This window comes from Podarcis erhardii (genome assembly GCF_964252035.2).
Source record: "Podarcis erhardii genome assembly, chromosome: 8".
Lineage (NCBI taxonomy): Eukaryota > Metazoa > Chordata > Lepidosauria > Squamata > Lacertidae > Podarcis > Podarcis erhardii.
In genome coordinates this window covers 17,294,037-17,318,290 of record NC_138499.1, presented here as the reverse complement: position 1 = coordinate 17,318,290, position 24,254 = coordinate 17,294,037, and the positions used below count along the sequence as shown (strand labels likewise).

The 24,254-nt window shown below is 41.0% G+C and overlaps 2 protein-coding genes across 2 annotated transcripts in view; one reads left to right on the top strand and one right to left on the bottom strand.

Annotated features, from left to right (window-relative positions):
* AARD (alanine and arginine rich domain containing protein) overlaps positions 1 to 24,254 on the top strand; it is a 603,924-nt gene that overhangs the window by 565,596 nt on the left and 14,074 nt on the right. The window lies entirely within an intron of this gene.
* On the bottom strand, positions 2,376 to 23,240 carry RAD21 (RAD21 cohesin complex component). The gene is made up of 14 exons (XM_081874325.1): positions 23,079 to 23,240; positions 18,609 to 18,776; positions 17,403 to 17,532; positions 16,612 to 16,711; positions 15,936 to 16,042; positions 13,686 to 13,889; positions 12,564 to 12,689; positions 11,617 to 11,739; positions 10,815 to 11,038; positions 10,030 to 10,174; positions 8,688 to 8,839; positions 7,366 to 7,515; positions 5,056 to 5,139; positions 2,376 to 4,163 (listed from the first exon to the last, which is right to left on the bottom strand). The coding sequence occupies exons 2-14, from the start codon at positions 18,750 to 18,752 to the stop codon at positions 3,972 to 3,974; spliced, it is 1,881 nt and encodes a 626-aa protein (XP_081730451.1). The 5' UTR covers positions 18,753 to 18,776; positions 23,079 to 23,240; the 3' UTR covers positions 2,376 to 3,971.

Genomic DNA, 24,254 nt, shown 5'->3' with positions numbered 1-24,254 from the left:
TCAGCAGGTCTTGATTCCAAATGCTGCACGTTTCCAAATTTTTTGTGTCGTTTCCAGTACTTCTGCAAGGCTACCCAGACGCTCTATGCAGTTGCATATAACAGTGGGCCACAGCTGCCAGTAGCATCCCTAAACCATCACACTGCAGCTTGGCTCAGAAAGAACAAGCTGCCTCTGCAAGCAGACGATTGCTCCTGACAGATGCTGTAATTTAGTGCTCACAGGTCCCAAGGTTTCCTCAACTCGTTTTAAGCTCCGTAAGCCATCAAGACAACATAATCTGCCTTCTTAAATAGCTTTTAGAGAAGCATCTAAAGTTTGTTTTCTGTTTTTAATGGGGGGGGGCAGGTTCTACAGAGGATGCAGAGCACTTATTTCTTAACAAAATCCCTTTTGCCGTTTGGTTGACATTTAGAAAAACGAGATGCAGCAGCCTAGAAACAGACTTGTGCAAACAGTTGCCTCAACTTTTGGAATCTCAGCAGCAAGGCTGAGTGGGATCTGTAGCAACATGCCGCAGTAATGAGTGCTCTCTGATCCAGATTGGGGTGGTGGTGGTACAGAATAGTTCAAATAATGAGCAATCAGCATTTTATGGTCATTTTCCTGGGGGTTGCCCCTCACTCCCAGGGCTCTTTTCTGAAAACTGCCCCTCTCGTGTGGGGACAGTGACATAAGCATCAGCACTTAGAGCATGAACTTCAGAAATAGTTTGATATTCAAGATGCTTTGCTCATATGGAGCCCAGGATGCATATTTTTAAGGCTCATAAATATATCTCTTAACATCCAGAAAAGGTACAAAAGGTGGGGCATGCAAAAATGATCAGGCTGCAGCATTTTGCCCTGTAAGGAAAGATGATGATTAAAATTTATATCATTTGAGCATTTTAGTTTAGAAAAACCTGCAGTTAAGAGGAGTGGCGGTACGTATATAATTGAGGTTTGTAAAATTATCCACGGCATGAGGAAAGTGGGTAATTTTTTCTTCCTGTGATATATGTATGATGTTTCTGGAGGTGGTCTTGGACTCCAGGGCGGGCAATTTAAAATGTCTATATAAGGGCGGGCACACCTTTGTTCTGGGTCCTCCTCCTCTCTCCTGCGGGTGGGGGAACACCCTGTTGCAACAGTCAATAAAGATCAGTCTTAGTAGCTGCTTTGCTTCTATATATTCTCTGGTTGGTTGGTTGGTTGTTTTCTCCTACTGATAGGAAAACCTGCAAAAGGACTCTATATGGGCTCTTGGGTACCCCTTAAAAGGAAAAGTTTTTTTTACTTATCAACACTCCCAATTTGTTTGTTGGGTTTGGATGCATTTCTTCTTTGCTGTTTGGCTATGGCCCCCTTCCTGGCAATGCTCCCCTTTCAATTGGCAGTTAGCAGCACATTGGTTCAGATCCAATGGGGCAACTGATGGCACAACGGACTTTTTGTGCATGCAGAACCTCCTCTTCCTCTCCTGTCCTCAGGGCCTTTGTGTGCCCTCGAAATCAGCTCCAGAGATTTGGAGGGACCCTCCAAAGCAGATTTGGGAGGTGTGTGCACATGGGGAGGACCCACTGAGCTGGTGAAACCCTGCTGGTGCAGGCTGGATACCACACCCAAAGGCTCTTACATTCATTCACTGTCTGCGGGCTTCACAGAGACACCTGGTTGGGTCATGGGGGAGTGTTTTAGTCTGATGCAGCAAAGCCCTGATCTTATGCAGCCAAAATGTCATCACAACATCACACACAACAGGGAGGTATCAGCAGGTTGCAAAGGTACAAATGAACTAGCGGGGGGGGGGGGGGGAGAGATGAGCACAATAAAGAAATAAAACTTATTTAGGACGATGACTCGCTCAACTCAGATTCAGGTAGGTGGCCATATTGGTCTGCCATAGTCGAAACAAAATTTTAAAAATCCTTCCAGTAGCACCTTAGAGACCAACTAAGTTTGTTATTGGTATTTTGTGTGCATGCACATGACAGCTCATACCAACAAGTTTAGTTGGTCTCTAAGGTGCTACTGGAAGGAATTTTTAAATTTTGTTTCGACTCAAGATTGCTGACTGATTTTGGGGTGGGGAGACAAACAGAAAACTAGGGGAATAGAGTATATTGGAAATGAGCATGGCTGGCTGGAACCCAGAATAGGGGCACAGCACACAATAGACACATTGGGTTGGGACCAGTCTAGCTTCAAACTCCAACATCCCCAAAAAGCTGACCCTGATGGTCCATTCAACCTTCAGCAGTGTGGAATAGCTCACAGAAGGCTGCAACAGGATGGGGAAAACAGGGATCTGGAGGGCTGCTTTGTCATGCAGATCGGAAGACATCTCTGAAGCCAGAAATACAATCGACACAGAGAAAGGGCATCAGTATGCAATAGCTTATAACACAACTTTTATTAGAAAAGTTATACATAACAGCAACTATTTTCAAGAATATTAACCTTGAAAAGCAACAAAAACAGACTAACAAAGTTTAACAAGAAACTAATGACCTCTATAATTAAACATTCAAGTTATCTACAATGTCTCTTTGTACAAAGGGGGGAAACCATGGTTGTACAGGCACATCATGTCAAAAATAAAGCTGCAGTAACTATTTTATATAGTTAACTTTCTCAAGGATTATGAAAACATGTTGCAAATTTTTAAACATTCACATAATTTTACACTTGGGTATACACTGAAATCTTAGTTCCAGAAGAGAATCATTTCACAAAAGTGCCAACATTTAAAGTCAGGAACTTTAGTAATTTTGCCCCACCTTAAAAAAAATGTTGATGTCTCCATCAACATAGTCACATGATTTCTGGTATGGCCTGGTCCTGATAATAAGTAGTAAAATCAAATCAGAGTTTATTTGTAAATCCGCTCAGTATTCCAGGAGTGTGCATTATTGTGAAATACACTGTTACAAAAACTGTAAAGGTCACTGGAGATCTATTAATACTTATTACACAACAAGATTATGTTCAATAAATGCAAGTTTCTCCTGCCTCTAAAATATACATATGTAGCTTGCTGTTGTTTCAGGGTCAGTGGTGTGCCACATTTGTAAAAAGAAAAGGAAACAAAAAAGGAAAAGGAAAAATAAAAGTAGCATGCTCAAACTGAGACCCTTCTAGCTACCAGCATACCTAAATTAAATTGCCTGTAATTCAGAATTATGGCATTTCTCAAAAGCCTTTAAAATTCTCAATAATTTTCAAACCAACAAGTAAAAAAACAAAACCCTTTATTGCAGTTGGTGCTTTACAGCAGAACTACCCTATCCTTGCAGCTAGCTATCAGAAATGGACCACACTGAGATGGAATGTAAAATCCAATGCCAGAAATGTATTGTGTCTTGCACTTAAATAATATTTTTCAAGGACACCCATTTACATTTAGCCCCGGAGCTGCTTAAACTCTATTCTAAAGATACCATGGCACAGCAAATACTCCTGCCAGGCACTAACATTCATATTGGCAGCTCCAAGAACACCATCAGAAGTAGGAAGATGATAACAAAACACTGAAAGAAATGTGGGGCAGGAAGAATTCACTACCATGAGGAAAAGAGACCACATTTTAAGCATGTTTGGCAAAAACCTGTAATGAGACAATAGGGTTGGCCATTTTGGGTCTTCTGGAGTAGCATTCTAGCTTACTAAGCAGATAATTGTAAAACAATGTATTAGTCATAGTTACATGCACCAATATTGCACACATCTGTTTTGATTTGTTTTAGAAACACTCTTTATTAGGTCCTTGAGTCACTTTCTCTCATCTCTGCAACTGGAACTCAAGTCACCCAGTGCAGAAGTTACTAGAAATGCAAAAGTGGTAAAATGTAATAGAAAAAAAACACAAAACACAAAAGTAAATGACTGTACAGGACAATGGACTCTAGTTTTCTTCTTTTGTAGGCCCTACACATTGGGCAATGTGTAAGTACTAATGATGCTAACTATACAGCAAGCCAAATAAAACATTCAAATAATATGGAATCTGGGACCAGGAGTAGCAATGATGTCACTATACGGTTCTTCCTGTGTCAGCTCAATAGCTTGCTGCTTTTTTAGTACCAAGAAACTGTAGAATTTTGCTGCCGCTTGTTTGCGGTTTGTATTCCTACACAGCTCAAGCAAACTGATGGATTCTGCTCCAGTCTTGGCAAGAGCTCTCTGAAAACAGAAAACAGCGTTATAATTACTTCTGAGCTTAATCTAAACATTTACTACTGGACCACAATTGAACCTACTAGAACATCACTGGCAAGCACATATCTTATTCTTCTAAGACCATGTGTCATTCTCTGAAGCCTGAAAATGCTAGAGACTCTTCCTAACCATGTATTTAATCTTAGAAAGCAAAAGTAAAAATTTTGCTGCTTTCTGAGCCTCTCCCAATTTAGCAAATGCAATACCACCAACACCTCCAGCTTGAAGGAAGGGATGAGGGCGAAGATATGCCACAGCAGTCAAAACTGGGCACATGTAACAGCCAAGACCCCGCCCCTCTACCTCAGATGAAGACTGATGCAGAGATGCAATCTCCGGCTATCATAGCCAGTCAAGATGTGTGGACCCCACCCAATAAGTACAGAACCAAAACCTGATCAAGCAAAAACCCAAGCAGCCAAGGGCGAGATTATAAAATATTTAATAGTAAAACAGAAAAAGTATCTGAATGTGAAAGTGCTACTTCCACCCTGTACATGAGTGCATACTAACACAGATATGTCAGCATAATTAGCATGAGCTTCAAATTATGTAGAGGCTTTACTATATGTGGAGTGGAACAATTCCCTGCTTATTAGGGAATCTTTGGGTTTTAGAAAAGAGCACAGAGAGTTTGAATTGCTAGATCCTAAAATCTGTAAGTCACGGGATCCCCACTGCATACTAAGTTTCCTACAACACCAGCTATTAGACAGCAATTATGGGAAGAGCTTGTTGCATTTGTGTCCTACACGTCAGCTTCCTGGCTTGACTGTGTGGGGAGGCTCAGATATGTACTGTCTGTTAAAAAAGCCACGCTCAGAACTCTTCATTTACTACTGAAACCATTTCATACCTGAAGACCATGAAGCATTTGTTGAGTTCTTTTGTTCCACCGTCTTTCCTCTTGATCCTGGTCACCACCTGTACCATCTTCCTCCTGCAACCAATCACATTTTAGATAGGGCTAGATAGTCCGTTAAAATGATGCTTTTCTGCTATTCTAAAAGGCCAGATTGACTTGACTTTAAAGCTCAGGGCACAAAAGAAAGGGCACATGAAGAAACCATAATAGATTATGGTTACATGCATGAACCGTACAACAGCAGAATAAAATTCACTGCCTGTAGATTTAGGATAAACAAGAGTACAGTGAGCAACTTATGATATGATGCTGCACCCATCTACAAGTGAATTGCATTGCATACAAGTGCCTTCCTCCCTTTAAAAGCTAAGGGACAACATTCCTAATCCTGAGCAGTCTTTACTCATCAGTTCATTCAATCTGTGCCAACACTTTTGTAAGATGTAATTGGGATATACCTAGTTCTATGCAATACATATGCTAAAAGCAATTCTGATATCTAGTTCATCTTTACAGGAATGTCATGCTAAGACCATGTACAAAAGATCTGTCTCCATAACTAGTTTGATTGAAGTACATTTGAAAATCTCTCTGAAAATCATTACAAGAACTTCATGTTTCTTTTCATTTTAGGCAATGATGAAGTACACACAACTATAAATCCTAAGATCTTAAAGTATTTTTACCATGCTATCATATAAATATTGTTAAGGAAAATGATTAAGAGGCTTATTTGAATTCAGTCAATAACTGCAAAATGTTCATATACCAGATTTTTTGTACCTTCTGTTTCAGAATGGTTTATTAATAATTTGTACCACTGCTAAAATTAAATAAAGAACTGCTCAAAGGAACAAATGTAACTTTTACAGAAAAAAATGATAGGGTTTGTGATGTTTCTGAATAGTGGTCATACCTACTCTTTCAACTTTTCTATGTAAAACTATTTACATAGTTTCTAATTTCTACTTCTCTATTATTTTTAAACAACAAGAAATTTCCTTGGTGTGTCTACCTGATGAGTTTTTCAAGTGTCCTATTAGCAGCACAATCTACTCTACTGAGAAGTAAATCCACTGAGCTCAATAGAACTTACTCTCACTAATCATGGGACTGCAGACTACTACTGTTTAGCCCTGTTTACGGAAGTTTTTAATGACTGATGTTTTAATGTATTTTTAAACTTTTGTTGGAAGCTGCCCAGAGTGGCTGGGGAAACCCAGCCAGATGGGTGGGGTATGTATAAATAAATGAATAAATAAATAAATAAATAAATTATCATCATCATCATCATCACAAGCTTTCTATAGAACAAATTGTTTAAATGTCTGCCCACATTTTAACTTACTAACTGGCCTGGCAGCTGCAAGCCCAGAGGTATGAGAAACATTGCAGGAGGTTGGACTAGATGACTCTCAGGGTCCCTTCCAAGTAGAGTTCTATGATTCTATACCTCTTCCTGTTTCATGTTCCTCAAACATATCACTAGATGCAAATTTACATGAGGGGGAGAGGTAGAAGAGACACAAGGAAGATCCTGGCCTTCCAGCAAAATTAGTGGTTGACAAGGGACTTAAATGGGTTCAAATATACCATTTAGAACGAGAAACAACAGTTACTCAAACCCAGCTGAGAGATCATCAGCTCATGCATACAAATGCAGCCAAACACATGATTGTAAAGCTTCAGCATTTTTCTGTATCTGTAGAAGCAACAAGTAATAAGAGATCCAGGTAAAGAAATATGCAAAATCCTGTTTCTGCCTGCTTAATTCTGCAATGAAGCTATAGTAAAGGTAAAGGGACCCCTGACCATTAGGTCCAGTCGTGGCCGACTCTGGGGTTGCAGTGTTCATCTCGCTTTATTGGCCGAGGGAGCCGGCGTACAGCTTCTGGGTCATGTGGCCAACATGACTAAGCTGCTTCTGGCGAACCAGAGCAGCACACGGAAACGCTGATTACCTTCCCGCCGGAGTGGTACCTATTTATCTACTTGCACTTTGACGTGCTTTTTAACTGCTAATTGGGCAGGAGCAGGGACCAAGCAATGGGAGCTCACCCCATCGTGGGGATTCAAATTGCCGACCTTCTGATCGGCAAGCCCTAGGCTCTGTGGTTTAGACCACAGAGCCACCCGCGTCCCTGCAATGAAGATATACAAAGTAGTAAATGTAATCCTTTTTGGGGGCAAAGTAGGAAAAATCCAAGCATACAAATGTATTTAAATTCTAAAGGCCATTGAATTAACTCGGCCAATAGAAACTCCAGTGTTGCACCCCTGTTATAACAACTCAGTACCTACCTCTTCCTCCTCCTCTTCCTCCTTTTCCTTTTCCTTTTCTTTTTCCTTTTCAGGCAAGAGCTCTAGCTCTGGAATTAGCTGGCAGATGTTTTGAGTCTCTTCTGGAGGCAGTTCCACTGGGGGCATTTCTATCGGTTGCAATGGTTGAGACTAAGGAGAGAAACATTCAAGTTATAACAACTGAAACTAGGTAACTGTATAACTATTGAGTACATAATATCATAATGAAAAACTTTCAAATGCTTTGTATAATCATTAAGCATAAATGCATCCACATTCTGTTAAAATCTCTTCAATGACTCTCGCTCACATCTTTCCTCAATGGTCAAATTTGTTATCATTTATTTACATATATCATATGAAATACTCCACTTCCAATGGTAGTCATACTGCTACTGAATGACATACTCTTAATATGGTATTGAAATCAGTTGGTGCAGAAAGCTTCCTTCTTTACAGCAAAAGGAGTAAACTTTTAATATTTATGTATTTCTTGCAACATTACAGCTTATGGACTCATAGGTGGTAATTTTTTAAGTTTAATAATGCTCCCAAGCCTTTTACATTTAAGGTTACTACTTTTAAGCTAGCCATTTTATTTATTATTTCATAAAATGTATACATCACTAGATTGTGGGTTGTTTTTTTTTAAAAAAAACCACCTCAAAGCGGTTTAAAAGACTGTAAAACAAGAAAACCAAGACAAATTTACAACTGTATTTTAAAACATACACAAGTTAAAAAACTAAGGATACAATCAACTTACTACGCATCTGGAACATAAATGTTTTCAGCAAGTGCCTAAAAGAGTACAGTAAAGGCACCTGCGTGATCTAAATAGGGAGCACGTTCCAAAGTGTAGATGCTGCCACAATAAATGTTCTTACAAATGCAGAACAAGTTATAAAAGAGGAGTATCCAACACTATTGTTCCACTGATGCAGCAGACTTCTGCTTCTACAACACAACTTCCTTCCTCCTCTCTTCTCTCCTGTAGCCCTCCCTACGGCTCATCTTCAAAAACTGCTCCAGAGGGCATTAGGATAGTGCTACTCCCAGGTTGCTGCAGTATTCAGAGAAGATTGTTTGAAATACTGCGAAGCATAGCATAGACTTTGAATTTACACTTATTTCCTATAACATTCCACATGAGAGTCATGGTTCTACTTCTGAATGCCCTCAACACATCGAGCCTTGCACAGTTTACAGGTCATTTTCTTCCCTATGTTCTAGTAAAACCTAAAAGTGAGACTCGCCTCACAGTATAATTATGCACAACGTTGGGGAGTCAACAGCAAGCAGAAAAGGACATTGTCACTCACGGGTAGCACAGGCTCTGGTTCCACTTGTGCAACCTTTCGCTTTACACCTGTCTGAGGTGGGGGTGGTGGCATGACTGATTCATCCAAGTTGGTCCTGCTGCCTTCCACGATGGACTCCTGAAGACGACTTGGCTCTTCCAAGATGGGTTCATCTATTGCATAGAAGTAATGATAAATGACTACCTTACTCAAAAGTTATTTAGGAGTTTGTAGCCCTTTCTATTTTTATTTTACTTTTTAAGCATGAGTGTTGCAGATTAATGTACTCTATTGGGGGGGGAGAGAATACTAATACTCAACATTTTCCTGTTTATGACTAGATTTGCTCTAAACTTAGATGATCCCAATACACTAAAGCAGCTACAAGCATTGAGCACTAAGATTATTTACCGTATTTTTCGCTCTATAACACGCACCTGACCATAACACGCACATCGTTTTTAGAGGAGGAAAACAAGGGAAAAAACATTCTGAATGAAACAGTGGATGTATCATTTTTGTGCTTCATGCTGTGGCCACAGACATGTGATCTGATGGTGAATTTGGGGTGACCCAATGCAAAAATCTTGAGAATCCCTGTGGATCCATGCTTTGTAACCACGTTTTTGCACCATTGCAGCCCCAGGCAACAGTGGGTGCGTGATTTTGGGGGGGCAGGCTGTAGCCATGGACATGCTATGTGATCTGATGGTGAATTTGGGGTGACCCAATGCAAAGATCCTGAGGATCCATGTGGATCCATGCTTTTTAACCACATTTTAAGTGGGGAGGGAAGGAAAAACACAGAACGGACAAGGAGCACGAGAGGGGTGTGCAGAGAAGCAGCTGGCTAAGAATGCAGGAGAGGGGTATAACGGGAGGGAAGAAAGGAAGGCAAAAGTTTTCCCTCACCTACCCACCCAAGCCAGCCAGCCAGCTCTCTCTCTCCCTCCTGCATGTTTTCAGCAGCACGGAGCACAGAGACGACTCTGCTTTCCCCTCTGCTTGCCTGGAGGGGAGGGGCTTTCCCTGCTCTTTGTTCTGTTTGAGCAAACACAGCAAGGAAACAGAGGTGGGTGGGCAGTAAGACCCTGAGGCAGAATGCAGGAAAGCAGCCGCTTCCTCTTTTCAGGTTTCCCTTCTCCGAGACGCGCGATTTGATTTTTGCCTGATTTTTTTTGCCTCCCCTCGCGCCATTTGGCTCCAGGGACCACACATTCGCTCAATAACACGCACAGACATTTCCCCTTCCTTTTTAGGAGAATAAATCTGCGTGTTATAGAAGGAAAAATATGGTAAGTTTTTAGACGTAGTTAAATAAGTTTCTACAGGTCAGAAAGGATGCCATTAAGGAAGCACAAACCAATAACACTGCGCTGCGGTTCCTCTCTGGGCACTTCTGGATTCTCAAAGTCTTTCAGGAACTCATCCAAGTTATCAGCTTCCCCACCTTTCCTCCTCTTTCTAAGATCTTCTGGTACAAGAGGTGTAAGACAGCGAGTGAAAAGCTACAAGCAAAACAAAGAAAGGTAAGTCTTACATGTGGAACAGCAGCACTTTGAATATCCTTTGCAGCCAAGCCACTTCAGGTAATTTAGTATTAAGACCAGATACAAAATTTTATGAAAATGATTTTAAGCAAAATGGCAAGCACGCACATATACAGTTAAATAAAAAAAGAATTTTTATGAACTTGCCATTTGCAATGTATGATATGCTATGATGTATTTAGCTTAAGATAACTGTTATTTTTAGGGACGCGGGTGGCGCTGTGGTTAAACCACTGTGCCACTTGGGCTTGCCGATTGGAAGGTTGGCGGTTCGAGGCCCCGCGGCAGGGTGAGTTCCCGTTGCTCTGTCCCTGCTCCTGCCAACCTAGCAGTTTGAAAGCACACCAGTGCAAGTAGATAAATAGGTACCGCTCCAGCAGGAAGGTAAACAGCATTTCTGTGTGCTGCTCTGACTTTGCCAGAAGCAGCTGAGTCATGCTGGCCACATGACCTGCAATAACTGTCTGCAGAAGCAGACAAACACCTGTAAAGAGATGAGCACCGCAACCCCAGAGTCGTTTGTGACTGGACTTAAATGTCAGGCGTCCCTTTATTTTTACTTGTTATTTTAAAATAAATTTCCCTAAGTTTGGTTTACCTTCAACAGTCTGTTATTCCACAGAGGCTGAGCAGGAAGAGAGAAAAGTTTTTCAACACCCCCAGTCTCTTTCCACATCATTAACTTCTTAGTAGGAGGTGCCAAATCCAGTGTAGTGACAATATCAGAGTAGTCACTGAGTTGGGCTCTTATAGTTTTGCTGTCCAGTTCTTTTACACTGTCCACAATCAGCTTTCTCTTTCTTTTTGCCTTTGTTTCTTTAACTGGTCAAGAAAAAAGTAATGTGTTAACACCACTCAATCGGCAAAAATAGTCATACTTAGAATCAGGTCACACCATTAACAACTTTAGGATTATTTACAAGTACTGTGCTGCTCAGGTATAAAACATTTTTTTTTTTAAAAAAAAAAAAGATTTCTCTTAAGACTTGTCAGCGCTAAATAGTATTAAGATATCACTTGCAGTTAATACCATATGCACCAGGGACTGAGTATCAGCATAATCCTGGCCACTGACTAAAAAGGACGTATTTTATCAAGGTCAACAAGCACAACCTACTGGTATTGTTTGTTTGCCTGTGTGAATTGTATGTATGTACATACACAGGGTATGCAGGTTTAATTAAAACATGGTATGGTATGTTTTGTTACTTGAAATTAAAAATAATAATAACAGGTTTTTCACTCTCAGTAAAGTCAACCAGGCACCCACCATGTTTATATCAAAATAAATTATTTTTTAAATGCCACAAGGCTCCTTTTTTTGACACAAAAGGCTAACATGGAGATTCTTCAGTCAAGGCTATTCTAGTACAAAAGTGAAAATAGAATCCAGTATTTACCAGTTATATCAATTGGCTCTAAAGCAAAAGCTTCTTCTTCATTTGGAACCAGTGTTGTCTGATCAGTCATAGTTGGCAATGGTTCAACCGGATCAACTGAATCTGGACTATCAGGTCCACCCACTGCGAATCAAAGAGATAAACTGAGTTTCCTAATAAATGGTTAAAAGCATGGAAGTTCACACAAATCAACCCATTTCCAATTTTCACACACTGCCCATCCATTCAACACATTCCCACACACTCAGACAGTGTGCTTAGAAGAGGATAATTGGTGTGTGTGTGTGTGTGTGTGTGTGTGTGTGTGGAGGAGGCCTAAAATTAAGGAAAAGGCAAGTAAGTCAAGCAACGGAGCTGACTTGCAGATTTTTTGAACTCAAACCGTCACCCTTGCCCTTTATTGCATTAGTGCAATACTAAAAAAGAAGAAATAAAAGGCATGCTGGATCAGGCCAAAGGCTGGGAAGCCTATAAGCAGAACACAAGGCAATAGACCATAGACCTCTGGCATTATTGTTCCTCAGAAAGTGGTTTGAAATACTAGACACAGTTTGCTGGGGGTGAGGGGAGAGAGGAGAGAAAAGAAGAAGAGGAGGAGTTTGGCTTTGATATCCCGCTTTATCACTCCCCTTCAGGAGTCTCAAGCCAGCTAACATTCTCCTTTCCCTTCCTCCCCCACAACAAACACTCTGTGAGGTGAGTGGGGCTGAGAGACTTCAAAGAAGTGTGACCAGCCCAAGGTCACCCAGCAGCTGCATGTGGAGATTATTCCTTCCCTTAAAATATGCCTTCCTTTTAGTTTCCAGCCTCATTAGCAAGAAGTACTTTCTCAGTTACTGTCAAGATGCTTATTAACATACAAGATGTACAGACTAGATGAGTTCAACAGAAGGTCTATGAAGTGCTGCCCATTTTTTTCGGTTTAAAACACTAATTTAAACACTCACTTGAGACATTATCGTCATCATCAATATCATCATGTGGAGGTTGCTCAGGCATCATTACTCCACTTTCTGAAAGAGCAGGTGGGTCATCAAATATGCCTCCTTCATTGTTGCTGAGAAGTTTGTCATCTGAAAGGGCAACTCAAAGAGTTAAGATTGAAGGCGCATGCCATGTACCAAAATGTGGCATAGTGGTGGGTATTACTACAGGTAAAGATGACATTAAAGAAAAAACACAGCTGATATTAGTAATAAAAATCATTTGGGCTTTTCGTTGAAAAAGGAAATGACTGACATTTGGACTTAAATAACTTTTTTTTATGTAACTGGCAGATGGAAAATCAGACGTTCTTGTTTTTCTCTTTCTTTCTTTCTTTCTTTCTTTCTTTCTTTCTTTCTCTCTCTCTCTCTCTCTTTCTCTCTCTCTTTCCTTTTTCTTTCTTTTCCTTTTGCAGCTGTTTGTCTTTTAAAATTTACAGTAGTTTTCTATATTTAACTGTATTATGAAAAACTTTTATAAAAATCATAAATGGGGGTGGGGGTGGCAAAGACACTTTTTAAGGCAGCAAACATCATGAGCTAGCCTATGATACAAGAGCAGCTTGCAAGGACTGAAGAATCCACCTGTGGAATTCCATTCCAAGATGACATACATAACCCGAATCCTTTATCTTCAGGATTTTAAACCAAATTCCCTGTTCACCACAGCCATCCATTTTTAATATCGTCTAGGAAAGAATGGCATGTACGCAAGGGGGAGGATGTCCTTGCACTTTAAGACAGAAAGAATACATAGAAGGATACATCAGGACAGTTGTTCCCCATACAACCCAGAAAACATGCTCCTATTCGTTACTGGTGCCACTGTCCAATAACCCCACTCAGTAGCTAGCCTGTCTTCTACAGTAGTATTTTCTCAACTAGGCGTAGGGTCCTATCTCATAAACACGAGTTCTATGTTTTGAAAACAGTGAATCAGAACCTCAGGGATTGGATAAGTAAGTGATGCTGCCAAGATGTTCAAACAAGCTTTAAGATTTATATACTATATTCTCTTTAAAACAAAATTCACACAAGGTTGGACCCCTTAAATTATGTAGGGTGAAATATGAATTACCAACATACCCAGGATGCCACCATCATTTCCCTCTCCAAAATTGTCATCTTTGTACTGATCTTCATACTCCAAGTGATTAGATTTCTCATTAAGGTGACTGGTGCTCTGCTCAGGCTCCAGCAGAAGGTTGGAAGCACTAGTACTATCCAACATGTCATCTGCAAATGCACTATCTTCTCTCATCATTTCACGATCATCCATTCCAAAATCACCTGTTATAAAAGCAGTCATCATAAATGCAAGTGACATTGAAAAAGAACCTCAACTGGTAATACATTTATTATTACACTACAATTTATAAAATCCTCTTCTTCTAATTTTAATCCTACTGCTACTGAATGGCATAAATACTCTTAATACGGTGTTGAAATTGGTCAGTGGATTCTTTATGGCAACAGAAATGAGCTTTTAATATTTATGTATCTTTTGCAACATTACAGTTTGTGGGCTCATGTCCTTAACATAGACGGTAATTCTTTTAGGTTTAATAATGCCTCCCATGGCTTTTGCATTTAAGGATACTACTTTTAAGCTAGTGGTTTTATTTTATTTATTTATTTCATAAAATGTATAGACCACTTGATTGTAGAAAAAACCCCTCAAAGCAGTTTGTTTACCGCCATATATATATATATATATATATATATGAAAGTTAAAATACTAAAACTGATAAAAACCACCTCAACTTTCTAAACATCTAGGTGAACTTGTCTAATCAATGATGCTTTTCGCAGACGTCCTGTTTGATCTCAACAGGCAGGGAGTTTCAAAGTATAGGTGCCGACACAGTAAATGGTAGCATTCTTACAAATGTGGAATGGGTATTATGTGGCACTTTTAGTAGTGACGATTCCACCAATCAAAGCAATCAAGTGGGCACATGTGGCGTAAGGCAATCTCATAAACTGGACCCAGCAGTGCAGTTCCTTCAGCACAGGTGTTATATGCTGGCAAGGCCTCACTCCTGTCAACAATTGTGCTGCAGTATTCTGCACCAACTGCAGCTTCTGGATCAAGTGGGATAATCCAGTCTTGAAGTAACCAACACAAGACATGAACTACTGTGGCAAGGCTTTCGTGGTCCAGCAATGTCAAATCAGTTGCAGCTGGTAAAAGGCACTTCTAGCCACTGAAGAGGTTAGCAATTTGGGGGTGCTCCTGGAACCAGCTGTCACTGGAGGCTCAGTGCCTCCATCTCACCAGGATTCAAGCTTAGCTTGTTTTTCCTCATCCATTTCACCACTATGTCCAGGCAATGGCTGAGGGACTGCAGGGCCTTTCCTGATTCAGATGTTATGGAGAAACAAAGCCAAGTATCATCAGCATAATGCAGGCACCTCACACTGACACTCCTAATGATTGACTAAACATCAGGAAGAACTTTCTGAAAGTAAGAGTCGTTTGACAGTGCAGTGGACTCCCTCTTCAGGAGGTTGCAGACTCTCCTTCCTTGGAGGTTTTTAAGCAGAGATTGGATGGTCATCTGTCAGGTTTTAATTTTTTCTAAGCTTTGACGTTAATTCTTCCTTTTTGCTAAATCTCAAGAATGTCCCTGGAAGGAGAAGCACCTTTCGGTTTGGCAGTAAGTGCTCTGAGAGACTCAATGTTCATGGCCAAGCTTTCAAAATCAGAAATGATGGAAATCAACCAAACAGCAATATGGAAGCAAAATGGAAGGGGAATGATCTTCTGCTCACTCCAGAATCAAGCAAAAGCGGGTTTTTCCATCTTACTTCTGTTTTCCATTTCTTCAAGCTTTTCTTTTATAATCTTGTTCTCTTTTCTGAGAAACACTAGTTCTTCATTTTTTTGCAAGCCAATGCCAAGCACCTCCGAGGCACAGGTAGCCATGTCATCAAGGTGTATTCCAAACTGAATCATTTTGGTTTCCAGAGGCTTAATTATCATATTCCAGCTTGTTGCTAAAGCCATTGCAAAATGTGCTTTTAAAAGCCTTTTTTAAGTTACCATGATCACAATCAGTATGGATGTGTTTAAGTTGTTGCCAAGATCATTGCGTTCTTGGTGCCATTTTGTTCTGAGTTACTTTCGTCTACTTACTCCAATGAGGCCTAATCCTGGTCAGCTTTCTCTACTGGTCTAAAATAGTCAATAAATTTTCTTTCCTTTTTCTAACTAAGGGAAGACAGAGCCGAGCAAACTACCACAAAACTATACTAACTGCTTCTGTGGTAACTTTATATAAAACTGTAGGGCAATTGGCACAAATACATTTAAGAACTATAGTTATACTTTACCAAAGTCATTATCCTGAAGGATACTGATGTTTCCCACTTCTTCCCTCATTGTAATTTCTTCCACTCTGCTTTGATTTAAACTGAATTGTTGAGCCACATCAATATCACTTTGAAAGAACAAAAAAAATGAGAAAGACCTTCAGTTTGAAACCATCTCCAAACACAAATAATAAGTAGTAAAGCATAATTACAGATCAGGTTTATCAAATTAATACTACAAAGAGACTTACTTTTCTGATCAACTTATGTTTTTAACAGTAGTTACAAGTATCTTCAGACACAATTATTTAAATGTTTGAAAGAATTTAGTTAAAATATTGGCACCATAAAGTAAGGAATATACAATAATGCTACAAGGATGCAGTCTGAAAGTAGCCTGGGTACAAAAAGCACTGTGCATTCAATAGTTTGTATCATTACAGCAGGTTTAGAAAAGTGGTAGCTATCCAACTATACAATTTAAAAAACAAATGAACCACATGCACTGTAGTACAAACATACAAAATTTGGCATGTGGTCAGCCTTCCCCAAAGCAGTCTCAGCTGAGTCATCTGTGTGTCTTACAGGGTTCAAGTGCTTACACATAACGCAATTAGAGGAATATGAGAAAATATCAACAACCATACATTCTCATGGATAGCAGTTCTAGCAAACAGCAGAAGACAAAGCAGCTTACTCTAAATCTGGCAAGGGTTGGTCAAAATCATGGAATTCTTCAGGTAAGGTGATAGCATTGTATGCAGCTTCTCTATTTTCCTCCGGCAAATCAACCACACCTGAAAAAGCAGCGTTATAAAATTCATAAGGTGATACTTTTAAACAAGAAACAATCATCTTGGCACATGGCATTTATTGTGGCAGGAGTCTTTTTAGCCAATGAACTATTCCATCAAATGAAATAAAACCTGCTCTTTAAGTAGTATTTTCTGTTACGGTGACGCATCATGTGCTCACAGACTATTGAGTCTTTAAAGGTTCCACATGAAACCTCCTGTAACTCTATGAGCCCACTGAGTTATTTGTGTGGCAACGTATTTGTAGCTACAAGAACAGCACCTAAACAAGTATGCCTCTGGAGAATTTCAGTGGGTAATAACTTAGGAAACAATCCTACTTATAAAATATTCCAATATTCAATAGGCCTTACTCCTACTTATGCATGCACAGGAAGGCAAATTTAAACAGGCTATGAAAAGAGTGAAAAATGTGTAAAACAAGCAAATGTTGATGTAATACAGGCAACCCCCAATTTGCGTGGGGGTTTCACTCCAGGTCATCACGCACGACAGCAGACCACACATAAGCCCGATCCATCCCCTTTTTTGGCCACTTCAAGGTCGCCACAATGCGCAGTCGTGCACATATGAAGCACACATAAAATCGGTCATTGCCTGTACTAAATTCCAGAGCAATTTGCTCTTTATGTAAGAGCAGTAACTTTGTGAATAGCAATTATGCAGCAAATACCTGGACGGAAAGCCATCTTGATCTTAATGAATGCCTCATTACAATCTGCAAGGAGATATTTAGCTTTCCTGTGATAAATTCTAACGACTCCCAGTAAAAGATGTCCTGAAGTCCGAAGAGCCATCTTCACCTGAAAATTTACTTATAGTTAGTATGCAGCAGTCAATCATATCTGATGGAGAAACTTTTTTTTTGGAGAAAGATAACTCCTCAAGCACAAAAGTTGGAACTTCTTTTTGCTGTCAAAAATATTGATAACTTTGAGAAGTACTTTGCAAGACTATCCTTCCTGGATCTCCAAAACCATGTTATGATGTTTCTCTTAGAAATTCAGTACAAACTTCACCAATATTTTTGTTTGTTTGTACATGCAAATAGTCACACACTCAGTGTCAATGATGACTAATGATCATTTTCCAGCATGCAGGTAGGGATTACTTTCTGTAACCTGGCTGAGCATGAATTCTACCCATTCACCAATTCAACTATTGATGTACCACAAATTACTTAAACTGGTATTCACAAGCTTGGGCTTGTAAATTTATGTGGCTTTAATATCAAAGAAGTTCTATTACTATTTTTAGCAATATGTATTTCAGAAAGACTGACAAAAAAACTTGCTGCAGAAGCATCCAGAGGAGGATCAGTACCTGAACAATGAATTACGAGAATAATTAGCTAAAATAGGCAGTTTTACATGATGCCATCTTGCCTGGATAATATAGTACCTGGTAGGCAGTTAATTTAAGCAATGTAGGTTGTGAACACAGAACATCAACAGTAAAGTAAGCAACACAAGCAAAGATGAGATTCAAAGCAAGTATGAACTAAACTTCATCCTGCATGTAGGATCAGTTTCTCATTCTGCATATAGGAAGTCTACAACAATTCCTAGTCAGGATAGATAAATGATATCTCTTTGTTGAAGCAAATATACCTCTGAATGCCAGGTGCTGTGGGCAAATGAAAAGAGAATGACACATGTCATTCATGCCCTAAACTGAGTGCCCAGAAGCACCTGCCTGGTTACAACTGGAAACAAGACACTGGACTAAGTGTATGTTGGTCTGCTATAGCAAAGCAGTTAATGCCAAGTTCAATGAAGCAGCAACTGAATGAATGCACATTTTTATAACACTTCTGATAGCACATGAAAAACACAGAATCCTATTATCTCTAAACAAAATGCTATTACTTTTGTAATACCTTAGGCGAGATGATGCTTTCCACACTGCTCTCCAAATTGCATTCAAACACATGGGCTTTGGTTAGCTTCTTATCCCAATGGGCCGCCAGCCAGATTTTGGCTAGCGGCCCTCGCTTGCTCAGAACAAAGTGAGCGTAGAACATTGTGCCAAGTGTCTATGCCACAACCTGTAAAGAAATACAAGTAAATAAATATTATGCAACCAAAAGGAAACAGATTAATTCTTGCAAGTTATTTTGTAGAGGTATAGATGTTTTCTGTTTAGCAACAAAAGCTGCCATGGATTTACCTATATAAGGGCCACTCTGTACAGTAGGGTTATCAGACATGACACCTGGGAACATGCTCTCTAGAAACACCACACACCAAGCCAAAATTTGGTCTCCAGCTGTTTTTGGACTACAACTCCCATCATCTCTAGCTAACAGGACCAATGGTTAGGGATAATGGGAATTATAGTCCCAAAACAGCTGGAGACCCAAGTTTGGCCAACACTGCCATATACCAACCATGAGTTTGGATCACTACTGTGCACAGGATTGTCTGGTAGCAAGTTGCATCACATCAAGTAGTTCCTTAAGCTTGTTTCCTCATGAAACAAGCCATGTGATGCCCCACAAACAAACTTCAAGGCACTATGCTAAAATACCAGATGCGTGGAACCTCTCAGTTGTAGAGAAAAAAAGCAGAATTGAGATTTTTCTGCTTCAGTTATTATATTACTTTCATTTCAGTAGCACAACAACAATCAGGTAACAAGTACAGCAAGAATCTTAATTACCGGTAGTTTAAACCCCCAGAACTGTTTCCCTAACCCAGTATGAAGAAATACATTTGCAAGCTTCAGTATGAGTCCATATTATTCTCCCTTTTGCAAAAGTCTTCTGCAAACTATGTACTTAACTGCAAGCCTTGAAATACAATGCACATTTCATGAAGTCAAACAATTTACAGCAACTAGTCTGCAACTGCATCTGCTAGCCCCCAAAATACCAATATTGCTATGATTTCACTTGCTTGCTCCACTTCTCTTAACTGCGTATTATAGACAAACTCCTATTACTGTGAAAGCAATAGCAACACTATCAACACCAGGACTTGTTCCCTTCCAGCAACTGGGAGCAGCAGAGAGAATTTTCAACAACAACCAGGTATAAACTTTCCCCTCAATAACTGTAGCCCTTTTCTCATATTCTGTACACATTCTACCAAAGTGTGGGAGTGAGATTTTAGCCACTGATCCTCCCTCACTTCATCAGCTGACTGCTCTCCACTTGCTATAGTGAGCACATGGTGAAAACATGTTTTATGTATGGTTTGTACTTGGGATCAGGAAAACTAGTAGTTTCCAACTGCATGTACAGCTGTGCCTATATATGAAGCCCATCCTAATCTACTAAACATACATAGATGGAAATCGGTGGGTGTGATTCTGTCTCCCTCCACACACTGATTGAAGTGTGAATGGAACACAAGAGGCTTTATACCCAGAAAACAATAATATGTTTATATGAACTACACACAAACACTACTCTTTAGGAATACTGAAATTATTAGCATAAACAAACTCCAAGAGAGATTGAAGCCATTTTGCTTTTCCTTATCATTTTGCTACTACACTGAGCGAAGCCATAGTTTGGTTTAGTATGTCATTTCAATCTAGGCTCATGGTTTAGCTATCTGAAACCAACCACATCCTGTGAACTCTCAGACAAACTTTATTATAACTTGTGTTTGACTAGAAAGCTAAACCAAAAGTTTGGGTTCAAATGAGATAAGCCAGCATTGTGCAGAACAGCAATAAAACTAGGAGTAAAGCAACCACAATCTTCTCCCTAGTACATATCCTCTGGCTGAGAAAAATCAGGTGTTCCCCTTAGGAAAAACCTCATGCAATTAAGAATTTCATTCAAATAATAGTTGCCAGCCACTGATTTACAGTTATTCCACCTCTGTGACCCAATAAGAATTACTATCATGTTAGGTACTTTTCAGAAAAAGATTACTAAATCCACAGCTGGGCATGCTTTGCTGCTTCAGTGAATGCTATCCATAAACTCCTACTTTCATGTCTTCAAGATGGGAAGAGGATGGATCTCTGGCACTGCAATAGTGGGATGAAAACTATCAAGCCTGCTGTAATCCTAATAATAAAGCATCCAACAAGCCTGAAATTCTGGCACCACAGGAATTTGACTTAAATGACCTTTGACATTACTTGTCCTTCCAGATGCAAGTTCTCTCCACTGCCAGAGACCAAGAATGTTTGTCAACACTTCTCCTTTATTGGGAAATGTGTGTTAGTTTGTTTAATTTATATACCACCTTAATCTTCCAAGAAGCTCAAGGTGGTGTACATGGTTCTCAGTGTTCGAAACTCCCACTGTTCTAGGCGTATTTTGCAAAAAGCGAATTTCATTAGTGTGAGCAGTTTCTGAGCTCTGAGGGCACTAAGATTTCAGATTAAAACTGCAGAGTGGAAGGAAAGGAGGAAGTTTTTCTGCCTCCCCACTTCCAACTATTCTCTGAAGATTGGAAAAGAGACCCTCTTAAGAATATTAGTAGGTGGCCAAAGGAAGGACTAGACCATGTGAAAAATGAACAGAATATTTTAGCTGCAGTTCATTCATTTTCAGCTTTGTATTCTTGTTAGAAAAAAAGTGTGCCTAGACATTCTGTTGTTGCGCCCATAACCTAGACTTAAGGTGCCATTTAGCTCCTAGCTTTCATATCCCTGTTTCTTACACTGTTGGTTCTCCCCACTTCATCCTCACAACAACCCTGGGAGGTAGGTTAGGCTAAGAGATGGTGACTGGCCCAAGATCACCCAGCAAGCTTCATGGCCACGTGGGGATCTGAACCCCGGTCTCTCAGGTCACAATCTAACACACTTGCCAATACACTACACTGCCTGGACAGTCTCTTTGTAAATTCATATATGCAAGAATCCTCTTCATCCTGAAATTACAAGCTTAACAGATGACTGTGCCTTGCCATGGGATACCAGCTGAGGAAATCACTGAACTCTGGAAACACACACGAGATTCCCATGGCCTTGGTCTGTCTCCCAATCGCTCCCACACAATCCAAACATTTTAGGAAGCTGAGCTGCCTGATAGCAGAACCTCCAGCTGTCACGGTCCTTCTTTTCCTAGGCATCAATATCTCACCCTCTTAAGCACCAACAGTAAATTCAGGCTGTGGACATGTACTACGTGAGGCCATCTTTGCCCCCCTTTTTACAATGAAAGGAATCATAATATTACAATGCTGGGCAAAGTGCAGGAGGAGAATTAAAAACATACACAAGTTAACACCATTATGAACAAAAAGTTTCCAGCACAGCCCTATACCTATTTACTCAGACGTGTTCAACGGAGTTGCATGGGGCTCACTCTTACCGTGGACTGGATTGCAGCCTTTCGATTTTTCACTTAAATGATTTTTTTTAAAAAAAAAAGCACATGAAGAGGAAAAGGAGGGGATATATGATATCACTACGTGCAAACAATTGCATATATGCCAGTCTAAGTAATGAAGCGTTACTTAGTATAAGTAACTAAGTGTTACTTAGTTACTTATATAAGTAACTAAGTGTTACTATCTGAAGAAGTGTGCATGCACACGAAAGCTCATACCAAGAACTAACTTAGTTGGTCTTTAAGGTGCTACTGGAAGGAATTTTTTTATTTTGTTTTGACTATGGCAGACCAACACGGCTACCTATCTGTAAGTGTTACTTAGTTATTACCCAAACACATATATGGTTTTTTATAAGCTGAGATGGCCATCTAGCTACAGAAAGTTATATATATAGATATTTTGAAACCGTTTATTACATATATATAATAAACGCTTTCAAAATATCTTTACACTTGTCCAGGCAAAATCTGCAAGCAATCCGTCTGTATGTTGCGAGTCTTGTCCTATCTTCAATGGGGGGGGGAGGCGGAGCGACTGGATAGTAGTCTTTTTTCCCCTTTTTCTTTTAAGTAGACCACAGGGAAGCAAAAAAAAAACAACAACCCACACAACCCAATTTCCTGCGGCTCGAGACCTCCTTTTGCAACCGTTTGCGCCGCGCGAGGGGCTTCTTCTTCGAAACAACGGCGCCTGCCGCCTTCGAGGAAGCGGAGGAAACGAGGCGCGCGCCGAGCCCGGGGCGAGAGGGACTCGCGGGGCAGAGGCGGGGAAAGGCTTCCTCCTTCTCTGCCGAGCCTCTCCGAACACGCTGCGGCGACGTCGGAGGCGAAGGCGGGCTTGTTCCCCCGTCAGGCGGAGGGCGAAAAGCAGCCAAGGGGGCGCCTCCCTCCTCTCGGCCCTCAGCGGCTCTTCCCCGGCTAAGCCAGGCGGTTCCCTCAGCGGCAGCGGTTTCTCCTCACACGGACACCTACCTGGGCCCGAGCCTAGGCCTCTTCCCCGTTCCCAGCAGGGTTGACGGCTCTCCCCGCCCGCCTCCGGGCCCTTACCTCGATTTTTGCGCGGCCGCCGAGGGCAGCGGGCCCCACGGATGAGCGCTGGGGTGAGGGTGGCCACCCGCCGCCGCCGCCGCTGCCCCTTTCCTCGCGTCTCCCCCTCACCCCCCCTTCCGCGAGACACTCAAACAAACAAGATGGCGGCCGCACCCCTTCCTGCCGCCCAAACCAGGCGTTTAAAAATCGGCAGGATGTTTACCGTTAAAAAAAAATGGAGGGAGGGGGGAGAGAGCGAGAGAGAGAGATTGAAGGGCGGGGAGGGAGGGAGAGCGGGCCCCAGCGCGCCTGCGCGCAGGAACCTCGCGGCGCTAACAGGCCGAGGCTTGCGCAGGCGCCCGTCGCAGGGTTGACGTTGGCCAATGAGGTGCGGAAGCTTGTAGAGAGACCGATAGTGGGGCGGGGCCGTCGTCGAGGCCAGCGTGTGAGGGAAGTGGGGAAGGCGAGCGGCTTGAGTGTGGCGCATGCGCACATATTGACCTGGGAGGAGGAGCTCTAGTTTGTGTGTGTTTCTAGTACAGTACTGTATATGGTATTTCTTGGTTTGGTTACTGTTCTCCGAAAAAAAAGGAAGAAAAAGAAATGCATTTTGCAAAACATTCTTGCATATTGGAGGATTTGATGTGTGTGTGTTGAGCATGTGCAAGTTTTTTTTTTTGAGATGCACAGGAGTCCTGTTTGGTATTTTACTCAGAAAGACTCAAAGCACATCTTTATTAAGAAATAACAGGAATTAGGGAATTGTAGAGTTGGAAGGGAGCCCGAGGGTCATCTAGTCCAACCCTCTGCAATGCAGGAAACTCAGATGAGCATCCATGACAGGTGGCCATCCAAACTCTGCCTAAAAACCTCCAAGGAAGGAGAGTCCACAACCTCCTGAAGGGAGACCATTCCACTGTCTTAACAACTCTTATTAAAATAGCATTAGCTTTTTTTCCCTGCTGCTGCATCACACTGTTCACTTCGGGTGTAAAAGTTGCAAAGGAAAATGCAAAGCCTTTTCCAGCTACGGTGCTGCAGCGATACCTAGGGGAATTCTACCTTCTATGTGACTTAAAGGCATATGCAGCCTTCCAGGGCCTGAACAACAGCAATTCATAATTCTGCTTTCTTTTTAGTTTGCCTTTTGTCCTGGTGACCAACATTCACTTTCCACACTGAGCCGCCAGTTCC